Source organism: Podarcis pityusensis (genome assembly GCF_964106645.2).
Source record: "Podarcis pityusensis genome assembly, chromosome: 14".
In the NCBI taxonomy this organism is placed as follows: Eukaryota; Metazoa; Chordata; class Lepidosauria; order Squamata; family Lacertidae; genus Podarcis; species Podarcis pityusensis.
In genome coordinates this window covers 13,397,762-13,418,151 of record NC_138039.1, presented here as the reverse complement: position 1 = coordinate 13,418,151, position 20,390 = coordinate 13,397,762, and the positions used below count along the sequence as shown (strand labels likewise).

The window sequence follows — 20,390 nt, the reverse complement described above, 5'->3', positions numbered from 1 at the left end:
AGCCGCTTCAGGTTTTTTGGGTTGCGGACTGCCGAAACCCGGAAGTACCAGAACGGGTTACTTCTGGGTTTCGGCAGTTGTGCATGCGCAGAAGCGCTAAATCGTGCTTTGCGCATGCTCAGAAGCGCCGAATCGCAACCCGCGCATGCGCAGACATGGGTTGCGAACGTACATCCCACACAGATCACGCAACCTGAGCATCCACTGTAAATGTTCCAGGTATGGGTAAGCAGAAAAGGCAAAGCAGGGCAGAGTCCTGCTTCCAGCAATGCAAAGCAGAAGCAAACAAACAGATACTTGCTTCTGGTGATGCAAAAAAAGGTAAGACAAAGGAAAACAAAGACACATCCCTACCATACATGTAATGCATTTAAAGCGCCTGGCTTCCCCTTAAAGAATCCTGGGAGTTGTAGTTTGCTCCTCAGTTACAATTCCCAGGACTCTTAGCAAGCAACAGTTCTCGTGATTCTTTGGGAGGAAGACAGATGCTTTAAATGTATAGTGTGTATGTAGCCCAAGAGAGCACGGAAGTTCTGGTTGCAGATATCACCTTGGACAGCTCCATGAGGAATTCAAGCTGGAGACTCACAGCAGCAAGGCTCAAATGTTGCTTCAGCAACAAGCAGCCTCAAACTGAGTGTTAAGTAGAGCTGTACCTCAGGCTGGATGGCTGGCACCGTCTCTGATGACAGAAGTCTCTTCACTTAACAGGGTCTCCCCAAAGATGGAGAGTCAGACCCTGGGATCACAACAGACAACCTCAGAAAACAAAGCATTGCAAAGATGGAGGCCAGACTGCCTTCTTCAGCAAGTATAAAATTACCGTACAGAGGGACATAGAGGCAGGGAGCCGTGGGGATGAGTTCTCAGGCCCATATAGCCTTTTGAAACAATAGCTAAGACAGCTGTCACAAAAGGTATCTGGGCCAGGACTCTGGTAATTGGACCCCTGGACTCGGGCAGAAGCTTCTCCCAGCTCTGCTGCCTCAGATATAGTAGCCAGGTGAGCCAAGAACTTAATATGGAGCCTTCTACATGCTGAGCATATGCTCTACACCTGATCTGCAGGTCTTCTGCAAGTTGGCTGTAGCCCAGAAGCCCCAGGAGGAGGAAGGCAAGGTGATCAGCCTTAGGTGTGATGAAGTGTACAAACGAATGAATAAAGTCAAGGTCTCTGGAATGCAATCAAATGCAAAGGGACAAACTTGAAGTCCAGATGATGAAAGACAGTTACAAGAGATGTATTTTGAATAACCTGCCTTTGTTCATTGCTGCGGGGTAACTAGTATTTGAGAGACAAATTTAGTCTGCATAGCCAGTATGTTACAATTTAGTGATATTACATACTGAGTTTGCATTGTAATGTTGTGAAGTAAATAAAGGGGTTTTTTTTGGGGGGGTGTTGGTGTACATTCTATTGGCTACCAGGCATAGACCTTTTCTTTTTTTTCAAAGTTTTCAAATTCCTATAGACCTACATGATAGAAATAGTGTTCATTTCCAGTGATGGCCAAACTTGGTCCTCCAGCTGTTTTGGGACTACAATTCCCATCATCCCTGACCGCTGGTCCTGTTAGCTAGGGATGATGGTAATTGTAGTCCCGAAACAGCTGGAGGGCCAAGTTTGGCCATCACTGATTTAGACCTTGACTTCATTTACTTGCTTGTATCCATTGATTGGTCAGAGATTATGCCCTCCAGGTTTGATGAAGTGAACTCCATGACTGGAAGCCCACTGTCCTCCAGTTGTTGCCAAACAACAATTCGCTTCACCCCTGACCATTACCCATGCTGGCTGGACTGATTGGCGTTGGAGTCCAGCAACATCTGACAGGCACCAGATCTCCCATCACTGTCAGGGGTAACCACTCTCTTGCCACCCAGCCATATGCTTGAGCCCCTAGTAGGCAACTGGCATTCTTCAGCAGCTACCACTTCCCACCAGCCACTAGAGCATATCTGCATCAACATAACATTGTTGTTTGAGATCAGTTGGCTTCTTCAGGCTGTTAGTAAGGCTGTAAAGATCAGGTTGGCTAAAAGACACTCCATGCACACATGGGAAATAAAAGTCAAGCTGGGTCTGAAATTTTAGAACAAAACAAGCACCCTGCAGTGTGAGACCCTAAGGCATACTGATAACACTTCCATGAAAATGGTCCGCTCTCCTCTCAAAGCCATATGTGCCAGAGGTCATCCCTGCAACCTGTGGCAGTGAATGCCACATATAAATTAACTGTTCTTCAAAGAAGGGCTTTTTGTTTGTCCTGAATATCCTGCCAATTAGTTTAATTGGATGACCCTGGGTTCTAGTATTCTGAGGTGAGAGCAACCTCTCTCTATCCACTTCTTAAACACCATGAATTATCTTCTGATCAAAATGCAAATAACCATTTTATCTTGTAGCAAAATTCAGTAGATACCCATCACCAGAGATTTTCAACCAACACAGACTCACTTCAATTAAAAAAGAAAATAAAGTGTAAGAGGGGAAAGTCAGTACGTATTAAAGCAATACAAAATGTAGTGTTCTGTTACTCTGTTTTTTAAGCAAATAGCGCTCAAAAGGATTTGACCCACATCACGATTATGATTTTTTGCAATCCTCCTTGATCCACTCAGTGTCAACAAAAGGCAGGGAAGGTAGGAGAGAATTACAAATTCCAGTTATTATTTTACAACTGCGGCAAGCTTAATCATAGATGAGCCTTTTGAACTATTTCTCATCCTTGAGAAGGTATGAAATTAAGCTGCCAAATGGGACTCGAAAATGTGGTTGGAGCCTATTATTATTATTGATAGTAATTTTCAACCTAATGCTTTGCAGCAAGAAATTATGTAACCTTCTAAAGATTTTTTTTGGGGGGTGAACCCTGTGCCTGTTTACCTCACAGTGAGCACAAGACAGAATTGAATAGTGTAAATCAAAACCAAAGTGGACAGAAAAACATATTGGTTATGCACGTCACAAAAGTTTCGTTTATTCTATTCTTCTATTTTAACTACTTTGTCCTCAACAGAAACACTATAAAAAAATAAAAAAGTTATACTGCAATCCTATGCATATTGACTCAAAAGAAAGCACCCCCAAATTCAATGAGATTTTCTCCCATTGTAAGTGTGCATAAGATTGTAATGTTATCATTTTTATTTTTTAAAAAACAGCTCCTGCTAAAACTGGGAATACAACCCTAAATGCTACTTCATTCTCAATATTATTTTGGTGCTTAGATTATTGGAAGATCTTCATTTTAGCTGCCAGCCGACCAGGAATCAAATATCATTTTTGCCGGGACTGTGTCTTCAATCGCCATTCCTAAAATAAACAACAATTGACATCACAGTTAACAAGGATGAGGGGAAACCCACAGTATTTTCTGGAGGAAAAGAATGATCAGATATATACAAGAATTTTAAAATCTGTCAGTTCTACTGCATTCTAAAATACCCCAAAGAGTCTGCATATTAAGCAAATTTGCACATAAATTGGTCCATCTGATACAGGTGTGGGGAACCATTAATCCTCCAGATGTTGAACTCCCACCATCCTGACCATTGACCATGCTTGCTGGGGCTGATGCGAGTTGTAGTTTAGCAACGGCTGGAAGACCCAAGGCTCTAATACTATCTACACCAGCCTTCCCCAGTATGCCACCCTTGAGATGTTGGACTCCAACTTCCACCAGTGCCACCACACATTTGAAGCACATAACTTCTCCCAAAGAATCCTGGGAACTGTAGTTTGTTAAGAGGGCTAGGAACTGTAGCTCCCAGGGTTCTTTGGAGGAAGCCGTGTGCTTTAAATCAGGGTTTCCCAAACTTGGGTCTCCAGCTGTTTTTGGGGAGGGAGGGGACTGACCACTGGTCCTGTTAGCTAGGTGAAATATACTCAGAGTTGAGTGTGGATTTCATGCTCTTTATTCAGCTCATTGTAGTGAGGAATGAAAATTCCCCCAAAATATCTGCTTTATATACATTATTTACACAATGGGCCGCATGTGATTGGCTAATTCTGGGATTCTCCTGTAGCCCAATCAGGTTGCGGATTCACTTCCACCTGGAGCTGGATTGGGTGGCTCCTGCGGACCAGTCATACTGCTGCATTGTTCTAGGACCAATCAGACTGCTGCATTCTGGACCCTATTGTTCTAGGACCAATCGGGACATTCCCAGGGGAACTGAAGGAGGCAGTGGTGCGCCCACTTTTAATTCTAATTACCGCCCGGTTTCGAATCTTCCATTCCTGGGTAAGGTGATTGAGAGAGCAGTTGCTGAACAGCTTGGTAGGTTTCTGGATGAAACATCGGCTCTGGATCCATTCCAGTCCGGCTTCCGCGCTGGTCATGGGACCGAGACGGCTCTGGTCGCCCTAACAGATGATCTCCGCAGGCAGCTGGATCGAAGCGGGTCGGGGCTGCTGATTCTTCTAGACCTGTCAGCAGCCTTCGACATGGTCGATCACAAACTCCTGGACCACCGCCTTGCCGACGTGAGGATCCAGGGCACAGTCCTTCAATGGCTGCGCTCGTTTCTCTCTGGTCGGGGACAGAGGGTGGCGCTTGGGGGGGGTTGTCATCCCGCCACTCCTTGGTGTGTGGAGTGGCCCCAGGGTGCGATACTCTCCCCGATGCTTTTTAACATCTTTATGCGCCCCCTCGCCCAGCTTGTCCGGAGTTTTGGGCTGGGCTGCCATCAGTATGCTGATGACACCCAACTCTATCTGTTGATGGATGGCCATCCTGACTCGGCCCCAGACACACTGATCAGATGCTTGGAAGCTGTGGCTGGATGGTTACATGAGAGCCGGTTGAAGTTAAATCCTTCGAAGACAGAGGTCCTCTGGCTGGGACGGGACGATATGGGATTGAGGGGGCAACTCCCATCTCTTGCGGGGGTGCAATTAGTGCCAGCACCGTCCGTTAAGAGTTTGGGTGTAATCTTCAATACCTCCCTCTCCATGGAGGCGCAGATTGCAGCTATAACAAAGGCGGCATTTTTCATCTCCGCCAAGCTAAGCAGTTGGCTCCTTACCTCTCTCGCCCTGACTAGCCACTGTGATCCACGCGACAGTCACCTCCAGACTGGATATTGTAACTTGCTCTACGTGGGGCTGCCCTTGAGACTGACCCAGAAACTCCAGCGGGTGCAGAATGCCATAGCGAGACTCCTTACGGGGTCTTCGCTGCGAGATCACATTCATCCGGTGCTATACCAGCTGCACTGGCTCCCGGTGGAGTACAGGATCAGGTTTAAGGTGCTGGTTTTAACCTTCAAAGCCCTATACGGCCTAGGACCCTCGTACCTACGGGACCGCCTCTCCTGGTATGCCCCACGGAGGAACTTACGGTCTTCAAATAAAAACATCTTGAAGGTCCCAGGCCACAGAGAGGTTAGGCTGGCCTCAACTAGAGCCAGGGCTTTTTCGGCTGCGGCTCCAACCTGGTGGAACGCTCTGTCACAAGAGACAAGGGCCCTGCAGGACCTGGACCTGCAAGACAGAGCTGTTCCACCAGGACGCAGCTGACTCCCTCCTTTGGCAATCTTTACAAAACTTTAGTTTATGGTTGCCATCAATTTTGATTTTAATTAATTTTTATAATGTTTTTATAATGTTGCACTATTTTGGTGTTGTTAGCCGCCCTGAGCCCGGCTTCGGCTGGGGAGGGTGGGATATAAATAAAATTTATTATTATTATTATTATTATTATTATTATTATTATTATTATTATCAGACTGCTGCATTCTGAATCCTATTGTTCTAGGACTAATCAGACTGCTGCCTTTTAGATCCTATTCAACTCAGTACATAACACTAGGGATGATGGGAGTTGTAGTCCAACAACAGCTGGAGAACCAAGTTTGGGAAACGCTGCTTTAAGTGTACAGTGTGTAAGCAGCCTCAATTACTCCAGAGTGGCAAAAAAGATGACAAGACCCTCACCTAATTAATTGGCCTGCTGACCAACAATTGCAACCAACCCATGTCCCATTTTCAGGAAGTTGCCCTCCATGGAGCAAGAATAAAGGCAGCATGCCCCTGCTCACTGATCAAAGGGTTGCCAGCTCCACACCCTACAGGCACAAAGTCCATCTAGACTGCCAGCTGTTCTCAGGGAGGAAAGGCACACACACAACTATTATTTAGCACCGAGGCTGTTCCAGAAGTACTTTCATTCATTTAAAGAACTCACTTCAAAGGTAACTACTTCCTCTTTGGGTCACAGCTCTAAAGCTGGCCCTGCAGAGTTCCAAAAGACAACAGAAAGCGGACAGCTCAGTAGGTAGAGCACGAGTCTCTTAATCTCAGGGTAGTGGGTTCAAGCCCAACATTGGACCAAACATTCCTGCATTGCAGGGGGTTGGAATAGATCAGGGTTTCCCTAACTTGGGTCTCCAGCTGTTTGTGGACTACAACTCCCATCATCCCTGACCACTGGTCCTGCTAGCTATGGATGATGGGAGTTGTAGTCCCAAAACAGCTGAACACCCAACTTTGGGAAACCCTGGACTAGATGATCCTCATGGTCCCTTCCAATTGTTATTATTCAAGTTGTGCCTGGTGCCGATTGGCTGATGCCCAGCTTGATGTCACAAGAAACCTCCCACCCAGTTGCTGGAAAGGTTTTGCACTTTTATTTATTTTTTAAATGAGGCAAAGGAATGGATAAATGCTTAATGTGACAGCTTGCCCGGAAGACAGGGCTATCGGCTACTAGCCATGATGGTCATGTTCTGCCTTCACTGTTGGAGACTGTATGCTTCTGTTGCTGGGAATTGCAAATGGGGAGACCTGCTCTAGGGCTTCCCAGAGGCATCTGGTTGGCCTCTGTGGGAACAGGATGCTGGACTCGATGGTCTATTGGCCTGATACAGCAGGACTCTTGTTAAGTTCTTAAGTCTGGGGGGGGGGGGGAAATAGAGCTCAAGTAGTGTACAAAGACGAACAATACATTCATTCATCTTCGCTTCCCTGTTGATTCTAATCGCTTCTGTCTTGTGTCTTCGAGGAGGGAAAGAGGCATGTCTGCCTTTGTTAAATGTGGGGAATCCGTTGTCAGTTTGAAGATAATCGCCAGCATTCTCACGCAAGGGGGGGCGGTAAATAATAAAGTGTTGTCTTGCACTCTTATTCATGCACAGCAAGGGGCCATTCTTACCCAGGGACTTGAACACTGTGGTTTCCTCACGCAAAGCTGGTTTTGTTCCCAGCACCATCTCACCCAGCTCTGCAAAAATCTCTGCCTGCAAAACAAACACAGAGCTTTTGTCAACCTCTGGTGCCACCTTTTTCTGAGGTTCAGACTAAGCATGGCTTTCAAAGCCAAAACAGCACCACAAGTGGAAGGTATCGAAAGACTTCGGGGGAGCTGAGATTTTGCAGGAAATCCTGTGGGGTGGGGTGGGGGAAGAGTTTCGGGTTCTCCCCACGCTGAGCTCTGGCCCTGCCTTTAAACACAGTTACAAGTTCCTAAGGGTTCTTAAGATTTCAGTCCCCACAGAAAACCAGGCCTGGCACCAGCACTTGGCACCCTCAGGCAGCTAGCAGAGACTGAGGGTCCATACATCTGCCCTGAATGGCTCAGTCTGTGTAAACCACCATTTTAACTTCCCCACAATCCCCCTGGTGTAGAGTCACTCCTGGGGGTTGTGGGAAATTAAAATGGCAGCTCCAATGGAAGTAACAATGCTACAAGGGGGATTGTGGGAAATTTAATTTGATGGAACAGTGAGATAAACCTGTGGCCAGCACCCCACAAAATATAGGAGTCCTTCAGAGGGGCCCTTGCCAAAATTTCCCCTCAAACTTGGGGTCATCCCCACAGAAATCTCCAAAAGTACTTGTGGCTACCTTGGGCAAAGGTGTCAGGAACTTCACTCAAAGTGCATTGGTAAAAGAAGGAGACACACAACTCTCCACCCCCCGCCCCTGCTTGCTTACCCCCGATAAAATGACATCTCCCGATTCACGGATAGCAGCCTCTCTCGAATCGACGTACAACACAGAGTTCCTCATCGCATCGTCGTCCAGCTCCCGCCAGTCAGGCCTGCTTGCTCCAACGGCTGAAAGTCAGAATCAAACGAATTGGAGATTTATCTCCCAAGATGAAAAGGGTTAAGACGATCACCCCAACCTTATGGGTACAATTTGTTCACAATTGACAAGTGCCTTTGAATGACTCTTGCAGAGTAGGAGCGGTATTAATGCTTAACACGCAAAGGGTGCTGAATGACTCCAGGCTCAACCATGGGTTTCATTCATGCTCTTGTATCATTTACAGTAGCCACATCTACGCCATATACTGAAAGCAGTATCATACCACTTTAAACAGAGATGGCTTCCACCAAAGAACCCTGGGTGTTGTAGTTTATTAAGGGCCATTAGAAGATCCCTATTCTCCTCACAGACCTACGATTCTCTTTTTTTTTTCATTTCACATTTATTTTATTTTGCAACACAAACACACATAACACTAAAAAAAGAAAACTTAAAAATACAAAACCAATACAAAAAAAATAATGAATATGTAACCATATTTCAGTTCTTCTTTTCTTCTAGTTAACTTCCTTCGTCCTCAACGTGGGTCTGCTTTTGTATTTAGTAAACTGTTTCCTTTGCACTTCGTCCCCCCCCCCTTTTTCTTTCTATTTTAAGCTTTTATACCATAATTTGTTTTGTAAAACTTAATCAAAACAAGTCCAGCTATTAATTTGAAGGCACTGCTTTTTAAGATAATCTCTGTATTTTCCCCATTCTTTTTGAAATTTTTGTTTAGACTGACCCCTAATTGCATCTGTCATTCTAACCAACTCAATGTAGTCAAATAATTTTTCTTGCCATTCTTTTTTTGTTGGTGCTGTCTCATTTTTCCAATTTTTTACAATTAGGGTTCTCGCTGCCACTGTTGCATAAAGAACTTATTTTCTTGCTTTTCCTAACGATATCTGAATCTAGTATACCCAATAAAAAAGCTTCTTCCTTTTTTTTTTTAACAAAGGTTTGTTTAAATATTTTATTTAACTCTTCATATACATATGCCAGAAACCCTTAATTTTGTCTCAGGTTCACCTACAATTCTCAGTGAAACCTATGAACCCAGACTGTCCCCACCACCGAGACCACTACCCACATAAAATCCTGCCCGCGAAGATGGAACCAGTTCGCTCAGACTGGCTTCATCCATCCTAAGCTGGGATAGCTCAGTTGGTAAAGCCTGAGACTCTTAATCTCAGAGTCATGGTCAAAAGTTTCCTGCAGAGGGTTGGACTCGATGAGCCTTATGGTCTCTTCCAACCAAGAGACAACAGGGCTGCTTAAGGTGCCCAACTACAAAATTGTAGAAATCGAGAGATATATAGCTGCACCAGCAGCATATCTCTTTTTTCTTGTATCCAAAAATGCTTTTACACTCGCCAGAAGCTCGGCTCTGTCCTTGGAAGGATCCTTTAAAAAAGTCCCATATGACCAGAGAATTTGCACCTGTCCTTTGGGGGATATAGGAAGCCCTGAACACATATTTTTTAGATGTCCCTTTTACAACGAGGCACGTAGAGAAACCATTGACCCCCTGCTCGTGAGGCTTACTGACCTCCCGGTAAAGCAAAAATTTGATCTTCTCCTGTTAGGCAAATACCACAAGACGACCCAGATTTTCGCCAGATTCCGCGCACAGATCTGTAGGCACAGACCATCCCCTGATTCAATCTAGTTTGTTAAGAAAATTCCAAAACCCGGACCCACGGATGTTTTTGGGTCATTTCTCTAAGGCTGTCTATTTTAAAGTTTTTATGTGTTTATATGCCTATCACACTTTTAAACTTAAAATCTATTGTTGTATATTTTTTTCAATGTTTGTTTTGCTATTGGGATTGTAGTTCCATTTGTGTTTCTCAAGCTGGTCTCTGAGGGTAATAAATTTCATGTTCACCTGGTCTCTTCCAACTCTATAATTCTATGGTTTTATGCTCCCCAGCTTCAACCACTTCAAGTTCACCCAAGAGCGGAAGTGGCAAGCATACCAAAATGGAGGCAGGGTCTACTTGGTAGCACAAGATCTCCCAGCCCCAAGTCTTCTCCTCACAACGAGGAAGCCAGACTCCTCATGTGCAATCCCTGACCCACAGATTTTGAGCCATATGCCGTGTGGAGGGGGACACCTTTGCAGTAAGAATACCCCTAGCATTTAGATCCCACCCATTCAGCTAGTGAGGCTTCCAGGGTGCCTTACGAAGACATAGCTCTAAAGGGAAATGGGGAAACGGGGGGGGGGGGAGCAAATTCGCACATTCTTCTGCTTAACAGTTCTTCAACTTACAGCTGATGCCACTGGTGGTTCTGGCTGTCTTGCCCTCCATAAAGAACATATGACTGTTTTACATATGTTTGTGAACTGCTTCAGGGTGTCTTGTTGCAAATGAGTCGTAAATGAAATTGACCAAAATTAATTCCAATAAAAAGAGCTCCCATCAGCTTGCAGCAAAAATAAAAAATAAAATAAATAAGGAGCAGTCCTTCCCCAGAAGCACTCTTTCCCCTCAGATAAGATCCTGCCATACAGTTCTTCCTTCAGACAACTGGCATGATGTTAGTCGGAATCCTCACAAGAGGCGATAGAATCTTACACTACTGGATCAGGGCAGGCTTAGCTATTTGGCAAAGTTTTTTGTTTTGTTTTAATGTACCAATGTGGTGCACTTTCAACCCATCATCTAGTTGAAAGCCCTGACACATGTGACAATATTTGATTGCATCACTTGAAATTTTAGGAGAGATTTTGCTGTAGGGCTGTTGTTTTTTGTTTTCATCCAAAACCTATAATTAAGGAGAATGAGCCACCATCAGCCTTCTTTTAAGAGGATATAAAAAATGTGACAGAAAGTGGCTATACAAACAGAGAAAGACTCACATATTTTTCTGAAAACCTGCTCAACCATTAGGAATGAGTTCCCTGAGAAGTGTGGTGACGCAAGGAGAAGCAGCGCTTTGTTTATGTGTTGCGGTGGTGAATGAGGACACCAATTGTCCCCTGACCCTTCGTGGTGTGCCTCTACACAATATGAAGAATCCATCACACAAAGCATTGATTATGAAGGGGTGGGTGGAAATCGGTCAGACAGGGATGACATCTCGAATTGCACCTCCCATTCGCTTCCATGAATCCCTTTCTATGTCCTTTGCAGACAATGCAGGGCAGAAGTGGAGTGGGCGATATGATGCAACTAGATTCTACTCAGAGAAGAAATTAATGCACATAATTAACTGAGGTACATTAATCTCAGTGGGTCTACTGTAAAGAAGGGAGACATCTGCAGGGACCTTTTAACCCTGGGAGGCCACTTCAGGAAGTAAAATGAGAATAAACCAGAGTTCAAAGAAATTTTCCAAGAAAGAACCGGCAGGTTCTTCATCTGCTGTGAAGGTATTCATCAGTGAACAGAGCCAAACTCTGAAAAGAGATGTGATCGGTCCCCACTCAGAGAACTCACAATGGAAGGAGGAGCCAACTCTTAGAGGCCGAGGTTCCTCCCCCCCCCCCAAAATATATATTTGAGGGGGCTGCCCCTCAAAAGTTAATAGGCATTGCTGTTCAAATGGGATGTGCATGCTGTGTCTTGTGATTGAAAGGGCAGGGTGGGGTGGTTCCTACCTAGGGCCCCCCAATATTATATTCAAATTGATGTGTCTATCATGAAATTCTGTACTGAGTAATTAGTGAATGTGGAATACAGGTGAGCCTCAGGCATGTTTTTATGTTTTCTACATTGTGTAGAAGCGAATCCTACCGATTTTAACAGACTGCAGTACAATGTTAGTGTGCCTTGCATCAATATTGTAAACAGATTAGCACCCCCTCTTTAAAACCAGTTAATCTGGATTAGCTAATCCTTTGCAAGATGCTTTAGCTAAAGCTAATTAAAGCAAGGTGCTTTTCTTTTTTCCTTTTCCAACTAAGCCTATTTCTGGGAGCAGTGCTAACACTTTTGTTGAATGTTGACGGCCAATCTTGCACCACACCTAGATCCTTCTGCTCAAGGTTAGGACAACAGTCTCACTACTCCACTTATGCTACTGCTTCCAACTGTTTCTTGGGAAGAAAGGCTTGTTGTCACCGCCGACCAGCTGATAAGAGCATATGTACCTAAGAGTCTGGTGGATCAGGTTGATGGCCCATCTAGTCCAGCCTCCTGGTCTCACGGTGGCCAATCAGATGCCTGAGGGAAAGTCCCCAAGCAGGACCTGAAGCCACAGCTCTCTCCCCTTCCTGTGGTTGCCAGCAAATGGTATGCAAAAGCATTGCTACTTCTGACCATGGAGGCAGAGTACAGCCATCATGGCCAACAGCCATCAATTTCCCCCTCCTCCATCATGGTGACATCAGGAGACGGACAAGTGAGTGGCTTTGCCCAGCTGTTGGTCAGGTAGGGGGAATCAAGGATCCTGACCCCTTGCTTTAAATCCTTCAGTAAAGGAGAGTCCATCACTTCCAAAGGAACCTGCTTCTGTGTTGAACAGCCCAAATTATTTGGAAGATCTTCCTAACGTTTAGCCCCAAAACCCTCCCTTATCACTTTAAGGAGCTGTTTGGGAACACCAGAAAACAGGTCCCATCCCCCCTAGTATTTGGACCACATCACGCTCCCTGGTTCCAACAAAGTCAACCACCCCTTTAAGTATCCAGAGAGGGAGAAAGCCATACACAAAGCATACATTACCGTTGATATGGGCCCCGGGCTTCACCCATTCTCCGTGCAAAATTGGCTTTGTTGCCATCGTGACTGTTACGATCACATCCGCCCCGGTGACAGCCTCCTGAGCAGAAGAGCAGACTTGGACTGGCCCATGAACCGAGCGCGCAAACTTCTCTGCCTTCTCCTTGGTCCGATTCCAGATCTTCACCTACAAGGGAAATGGAGCGGCTGGTCTTTGACCCTCTCGGGAACTACATAAAATCTTGGCCTCAAGGAAGTCCTACAATGTGGACAGGGGACCTGTGGACACTTTTCCAGGAGAGTGCAAACACAAGAAAATGCATAAAATTAATTTGCCAGTCCCTAATGCATTCCTCAGCCGTGCTTGGCCCCATGCAATGGCAGTGAGGTCCAGGACCAGGCAAAAGAAGCAGCAACATGCAATCAGAAGATGGACAGTGGCTTCAGGTGTTATAACAGGGTATTTTATATCCCTAGGATCATAGAATCATAGATCTGGAAGGAAACTGGAAGGTACCCCAAGGGTCATCTAGTCCAATCCCTTGCAGTGGAGGAATCATGCAGATGGCCATCCAACCCCTGTTTGAAAACCTCCAAGGAAGGAGAGTCCACCACCTGCCCAGGTACAGTCTTACCTCGGTTGACGAATGCCTTGGGAGTCAAACATTTTGGTTCCCGAACATCACAAACCTGGAAGTGAGTGTTCTGGTTTGCAAACGTTCTTTCGGAACCCGAACATTCGCTGTGGCTTCCACAGCTTCTGATTGGCTGCAGGAACTTCCTGCAGCCAATCAGAAGCTGCACCTTGGTTTCCAAACGTTTTGGAAGTTGAATGGACTTCCGGAACGGATTCCGTTCAGCTTCCAAGGTACGACTGTAGTCCTTTCCACTATCAAACAGCTCTTACTGTCAGTGAGTTTTTCCTAATATTTAGTTAGACTCTCCTTTCTTGTCATTTGAATCCATTGGTTCAGATCCTAACCTCTGGAGCAGCAGAAAACAAGCTTACTCCATCTTCCATGTGCCAGCCCTTGAGATGTTTGAAGATGGCTCTCATATGTCCACTCAGACTTCAAATTAGCCAATCCTAGGCTTCTCAGAGGTCTATTTTTTTGCTCCAAGAGGTGAAAAGAAAGGTGGGTGGTCTCTTGCCTCCACAGCTGAATTTTATTATTGCCTCTGCAGTTGAATGGTATTCTTGTAATTGCTGTAATCTCAAGTGGGCCTGGCCAGTCAAGGAGATAAGCAGGAGTCAACAGTCTGTGCACGCACTCTAAGGAAGCCAGGCCAGAATATCTACAAAGTAATCCCAACCTTTCCTTACTCTCTCCTCCCTTGTAGCACCAGGCCAGGCCTTGCCACCCCCACCAGGCACTAATCTGGCACAGGATCCCTGTTCCCATCAAAAACAACAGAGAGTTCATTTCTAGAATGGAAAACAAATCCCCAGGCTACATCTTCAGCAGCTTTGAAAAACATGGAAATCATGGAAGTCAGTTTGCTGGCAACGGTTTCTTTTTTGATCCCTGTAATGCTGATGCTGACTTTGTTCTCTACCTGATTTTCTCCGCAGGATGAGGAGAAATGAAAGAAGAAAATAGTAATTAACTCTGTAAGCTAGACTGTTGAAAGAGAAACTTATACAATATTGTAGTATACCTAAGAACCCTTGATAATTGGTTTGATTTTATCAATGCTGCAGCCTCTGCTATCTTGGGTTTCTTCAGAGCCACTGTCTTATGGTGCTTTCAGCCCTCCCAGGACAAGTGCTCTCACCAAGCTTCCCCCCTCCAAAGAATCCTGGGAACTTTACGTACTGGTCGGCGGTTCAAATCCCCACGATGGAGTTTTTTAGTTTATAACTATTTATTTGAATAAATAGTTATTTGAAGGGATGCAGGTGGTGCTGTCTAAACCACAGAGCATTGGGCTTGCCAGTTAGAAGGTCGGCGGTTCAAATCCCCGCAACAGGGTGAGCTCCCGTTGCTTGGTCCCTGCTTCTGCCAACCTAGCAGTTCAAAGGCACGTCAAAGTGCAAGTAGATAAATAGGTATCACTCCAGCGGGAAGGTAAACGGCGTTTCCGTGCGCTGCTCTGGTTCGCCAGAAGCGGCTTAGTCATACTGGCCACATGACCCGGAAGCTGTATGCTGGCTCCCTCGGCCAATAAATCAAGATTAGCGCCGCAACCCCAGAGTCGGTCACAACTGGACCTAATGGTCAGGGGTCCCTTTACCTTTAAGAAACAAAGCAGATCCCACAATCTTGAAGTATGCCCACCCCTGATTAAGAGATAAGGGGGGAGGGACCAAAAGGTGCCTGACAAACTAACAGGTACTCTGTATGTGCTAGAAATGCCTAAGGCAGAGGCTATTGTTGAGTGGTAAATTTGTTAAAAAATAAATAAAAATCAGTTGGTTTAATTGAACTTCCTACCTCCTTAAATGAGAACATCTCTGTGAAAATCTCATAGTGGCTGTAGGCTTGAACACCAGCTCCTAGGATACACAGCACTTCAGAATCCACCGGCATTAAGTACTGAAAATATATCCAAAAGGGGAAGGTAAAAAACTTGTTCATATGGCACCTTTCATATTAACGACTTTTGCCAACCCTAAAGTTCATGGCCTTCTATCGGGTAGGGAACACCCAGTCTGCTGGTCAATCCTGTCCTGCTGGGTGGGGGGTGTTTCCAATTTGGCCCACCATGCCATTTTCCAGGGCCGTCTTTACCTGGGGGTGCAAGGGGTGCGAGACACCCGGGTGCTGAATTCTGGGAGGTGCCAGGTGTCCACTGCTGAACCCACCTAAGCTCTTAACTATCTACCTGTTATGAAATAATAAATAATTTTGATCAAGCTGGAAAAACAAAATACATATATACCTAGGTATTACCGAAATGCATACCTCCTATTTCACTAAAGGACTTTCGACTTTGTGTGCTCATTTATCAAAGATGTGCCGTGGCAACGGCAGCGCTTGTCATTCACAACGGCAGCGCTTGTCAGACTCAACAATGGCTCTTGACATTAACTCTTGAAATCAACTCTTACATAAAAATATTATGTTAGGTGCCTAAACAATACTTGTTTAGTGTGGTGTATTGTATATAAATGTACTGTATAAGTGTATTGTAAATAAATGAGCAAATAAAAAAGTTTGTTTCTTTCTCCTCCCTTCTTTCATAAACAATAAATAAGGAGTAAGCGTGGTGTCTGACATAAGCATAATAAAAGTTAATTTGGGGGCTAAACTAAATTTGGGGGCTCTGTGTGGATTTTTGCTAAAGACAGTGCTGCCGTATTCCCCAAACCACAGTCCCTTTCTTCGTCCCACTTAATAAAAAGCACCCACCTTGGTGGCTATCGCAGAAACAGCCGCTGTCCGTTTGGCTGTTATGACGCTACCATCCATGACCTTTCCAAAGGAGAACATCAAACAGAACGAAAAGAAAAACGGCAAGATGGAAGTTAAATACAAAATGCTTTTCCTCAGGCAGACAAGGCCCATCCATCCAACACCTTAAAGTTGTATCATGCCACTTTAAACAGTCATGGCTTCCTCCCGAAGGATCCTGGGAAGTGTGGCTTGTTAAGCTGAGAGGCATTAGGAGATCCCTGTTCCCTGCAGAGAGCTACAATTCCCAGATTGGATTGACAAACAATCCCTCCTCCAAGGGAATGCCCCTTACACATTGATAGAGGCGGGGGACATGCTCATCCCCGTCCTACATGTGACAGGCAGTGGTGACTAGGGCCCTTTGGGACTGATTGGGAGGGAGGCAAGGAGTCCAACAGTAGGTGGCGCCAGAGATAATGACAGGCAGAGCCTGTCTATCCCCTAGTTTTGTCCCTATCTCCTACCTGATGGGTTCTGCAAGCACAACTCTGAGATTAGGGAGGAGGAGGAGAAAGCTGACAGCCGAGGCTGCCTCCTGGAATGAGTGCGAGGAAAGAGGCAGGCAGGCAGCTGGCTGAGGGCAGCCTGAGGTTGGTGGGGCTAAAGAGGTTCAAATTGTGCTCACTGTTGCCTTGGGAGACTCACAGCTTTGAGAGTGCCGTTGCTTGGCTCAAACAGGAGCACTGTTGCTTGATGGGAAGGAACTGCAGGATCCGTCACGTGCTCATAAAAGGTCACCAGCTTGGTTGTCAAAGCGTCATCTTTCTCGCTGTAGGCAGGCATGATCCCTAAAAAGCTTACAAGCAGAAGACGGAGGCGGCGCAATGATCATTCAAGTGTGGTCTCTTCCCTCAGCAACTAAGCTAGCAAGTTAATCTAAAACTTTTAAGAAAGCATAATGAATAACTTAAGCCACCAGGGTTGGCACAAGGTTCGAGGGCTCTTTCATAAGTGCTGGCCAGTGTGGCCATCTGCTTTTAGTGGCGCCCCTCCGGGAGGAGTCCTAGGAAGCTTATTTTCATGGTGCCAGCAGCTCCAGGAGGTAACAGTTTTCCCCTGCCAATGCCTTCATTGACACACACTGCCAAGCCAATGCCTGGCACAGGGAGGACCAGAGATTTCCTACCCCTGTTTTATAGGCAGCCCAAGGCAGGTGTCAGCGAAAGACCTTGCAGATTATTTCTATGTTCATTTCTTTATTGAATTTTTACCCTGCCTTGTCGCGAATTCTCTGCGGCACTTTAGCAGAAACGCTCAGAGTTCCAGGTTCTTCAGTGCAGTGCAGTATATTTATTGTGAGCTATATATATACAAATATATACAATAATCTACAGGCTATAATACACGAGCAGTTCATACGGTCAAACAGAGTACCTGGCTGCACCTTAAGGCAAATAGGAAGACCTTTCTATCTTTCTCTCTCTGACCACACTCTTCTACACCACCCACTTACTGCTGGACAGGTTTCCCTTTTAAACCGATGACAGCCAATCAACTGACAGCACTTCCATAGAAAGTATTGTAGGCTGATTGCATCAGCCAGTTGCATCAGCTAGCAAACTCAAGCCTGCAGACTTACTATCTCACACAGCATTCTGTGAATTCCTCCCAAAGAAACCCAGGGTGGCAAACCTCAAGCAAATCGCCACAGATGCAAGCGTTCAGGAACTTGTTTTCTCTTTCCCCCCACAAAAGAAGTCTTCTAAAATCGCAGGCTAAGCTTTTGCAACAATTTGTTTAAGGTTCAGCAAAGCAGGTTGGCAGGTCTGCTGTGGGTGTGTGAATTTGGAGAGCAGCATTTTCTGGGAGACAGTCCACACACACACACACACACACACACACACACACACAATGTTGCCACAATCAATCTGTTCTCATGTTCTAGCAGACCACAAGGCTCCTGACTGTCATTATCAACAGCTCACAATTTGGTTAGATCATTTTTATGTGCAAAGTGCTTGGGTGACTGAGTTCTACTTGGAAAGAACAACCGTTTGGAACTGTACAATCAAAGCAGAAACCTGTGTGCCATCAGCACAATGAGCATTCATGACAGCAGCATCTGGGCACAACAAGGATTTTGGGGACACCCTAAAGACTCAGAGTACAACCATAACACCCTGATTAATGTCAAAAGCACAGGCAGTCAAGAAGCTGGCGCGGAGAGTCCCAAAAATGGGCATTATGGGGTGTGCAGCAGAGCTGGGTCAGCCACAGATCTGCAGGATCCTAAGCAAATCAGTTCCCCAGAGAAGGGCTCAATTACACCACCTTGAAAGATTACCAAAAAAATGTTCCTACATCTTCCAACTTGGCCAGCCGGCTGTGGATGCTTCCTAAGCTGGCTTCATTAATTACGAACCTTGAATTTTGGGTCCCCTCCATACGGGTGCCAAAGTTTTGCAGCTGCTTTGTAGCGCAAACCCTGCAAGCCCCCAACTGACTAATTGATACATCAAGCTGCGGTTCAAAGTTAACACCCAGAAATCCAGCCTTGTCCAATTCACTCCAAACTGGTGCCAAAGTTTTATAGCTGCGTTGTAGGGTTTTGTTGTTTCGGGGCTTGCAGTTAATGAAGCTTCCCAGGCCCCCTTCCAAAAATTCTCTGCCCATCTACAATCCTATGCCCACTTTCCTAGGAGTAAGCCCCATTGAACTCAACAGGGCTTACTTCAAAGAGCACACAGAGACACAGAATTGTAGAGTTGGAACATACCCACAGAGTCGTCTAGTCCCCAATGCTGGAATCACATGTGCAGGCATGCACTCTAATGTGCCTTCATGGACTCTAGGGTCCAAAGGGGAACAAAATGGGGAAAGTACAGCCTTTGATGACTGTAGGTAAAGATTTTCTAAAAAGAAAAAGTGACTCTTTGCGATGGGTGCAAGACAGACAGCACAGTTCTATGCATGTTCATTCACAAAGCTGGATGCAGGTGTTAGTCGTGCTTAGAGCAGACCCCATGACATCACTTGAACTTAAAAGTTAGTATCCGCTGAGAGCTCAACTCAGCACTGCTCACTCCCTTTCTTCCCTGTGCAGTGAAAACAGCAATTGCTTTTATTATGTACACATTATGAAATTCAGCAAAATAAAACCCAACAATTATACAATTATGCCTGAAACTGGTTTGTACACGCCCAACTGGATTCCTTATTTTGTTGTATTTAGTTTACTGAACATTAACCTGTGCCAATTTTAAAGATATATGGTTTAAAACTTGTAAATTGTGTGTGTGTGAGAATAGTTATTTCTTCTTCGTTGTTTGTCTTTTTTAATTGCTAAGTTGCCCCACCAATGTCAACACATCTACACAAACACCACAATTTTTAACCATGTCTACTCAAAAGGAAGCTTTATTAAATGCATAGGGAGCTCATTCCCAGGTAAAGTGGGTTTAGGCTAGCAGACTATGTCTGGATCCAATTTATAACCAGATCCCATGGATTTACTCCCAGGGAAGCCCACAGAGTGCTGCGGGCACAGAAAGATCCCAGTTTTTCCAGGTTAATTTCGTCAGCTTACATCCGTAGGAAACGTCAACCAACTTTAGTCGTGCTGGGAGCTGACCCGCGGCTGAAATTCTTGGGACGAATTCCACCGGATCTCCTCTTATGTAAGACTTAGTTGGATTGCATTCAACTAACTTGTACTCAGAGCGGACCAGTTAATAAGCGTGAATAAGTGGCGTCCATTAGATCCAATGGGTCTACTCAGAGTAGCAGTAACTTGAATCCAGGAGTGCCAGCTCCCGCGACCGGGGATACCCTGGGTCGTGGGTGCCAGGCACGCTGCACCGAAATATGTGGGTGCCCGGCCCCTTCATGGGGAATTTTGTGGGTGCTGGGACACTCAGCGCCCCAAAGAGTTAGCACCTATGCTTGAACCCCATCCATTATCTTTATTGCATAAGTCATGGCGGGCGGGGGGGGGCATCCCTACAAATCGACCCCCCCCAAACCTCCCACATCACCTGGGGATATACCTAGCAGGAAATCCCCATCCCGATCCCGAGTCCTCACCCGCTGTACTTCTGGATCGGCACCACGGTGCGCACCGGCTGCACGACGCCTCCCTCGGCGCCGCTGGAGAAGTTGGCCAGGGCCGTGGCCAAGGCAGGGATGAGGCGGCTGGCGGCGGGGAAATGCTTCTCCACTTCTCCGGCCGCCAGGAAAACGGGAGGCGGCACGGCGTGGCTCATGGTGGGGACTGCGGAGAGCAGAGGCGGAGGCGCCCGGTGCCCCTCGAGTGAGAGCCGCCCGCTGCCAGGCGCCCCCACCCGC

General features: G+C 45.9%; 1 protein-coding gene across 1 annotated transcript; it reads right to left on the bottom strand.

The window, feature by feature from the left end:
- Window positions 1-2,956: 2,956 nt before the first annotated feature.
- CRYM (crystallin mu) lies at window positions 2,957-20,390 on the bottom strand. The gene is made up of 8 exons (XM_080981887.1): window positions 20,130-20,390; window positions 16,752-16,902; window positions 16,062-16,124; window positions 15,144-15,245; window positions 12,712-12,895; window positions 7,940-8,061; window positions 7,158-7,242; window positions 2,957-3,316 (listed from the first exon to the last, which is right to left on the bottom strand). The coding sequence occupies exons 1-8, from the start codon at window positions 20,306-20,308 to the stop codon at window positions 3,252-3,254; spliced, it is 951 nt and encodes a 316-aa protein (XP_080838013.1). The 5' UTR covers window positions 20,309-20,390; the 3' UTR covers window positions 2,957-3,251.

Coding starts and splice junctions, on each gene's coding strand:
- CRYM (XM_080981887.1), bottom strand. CDS start 20,308: ATGAGCCACGCCGTGCCGCCTCCCGTTTTCCTGGCGGCCGGAGAAGTG. Junction 12,896..15,143: donor AGATGTTCTCATTTAAGGAG/GTAGGAAGTTCA, acceptor TTTCCCTTGTAG/GTGAAGATCTGGAATCGGAC. Junction 8,062..12,711: donor GCCCGGGGCCCATATCAACG/GTAATGTATGCT, acceptor TCTGACTTTCAG/CCGTTGGAGCAAGCAGGCCT.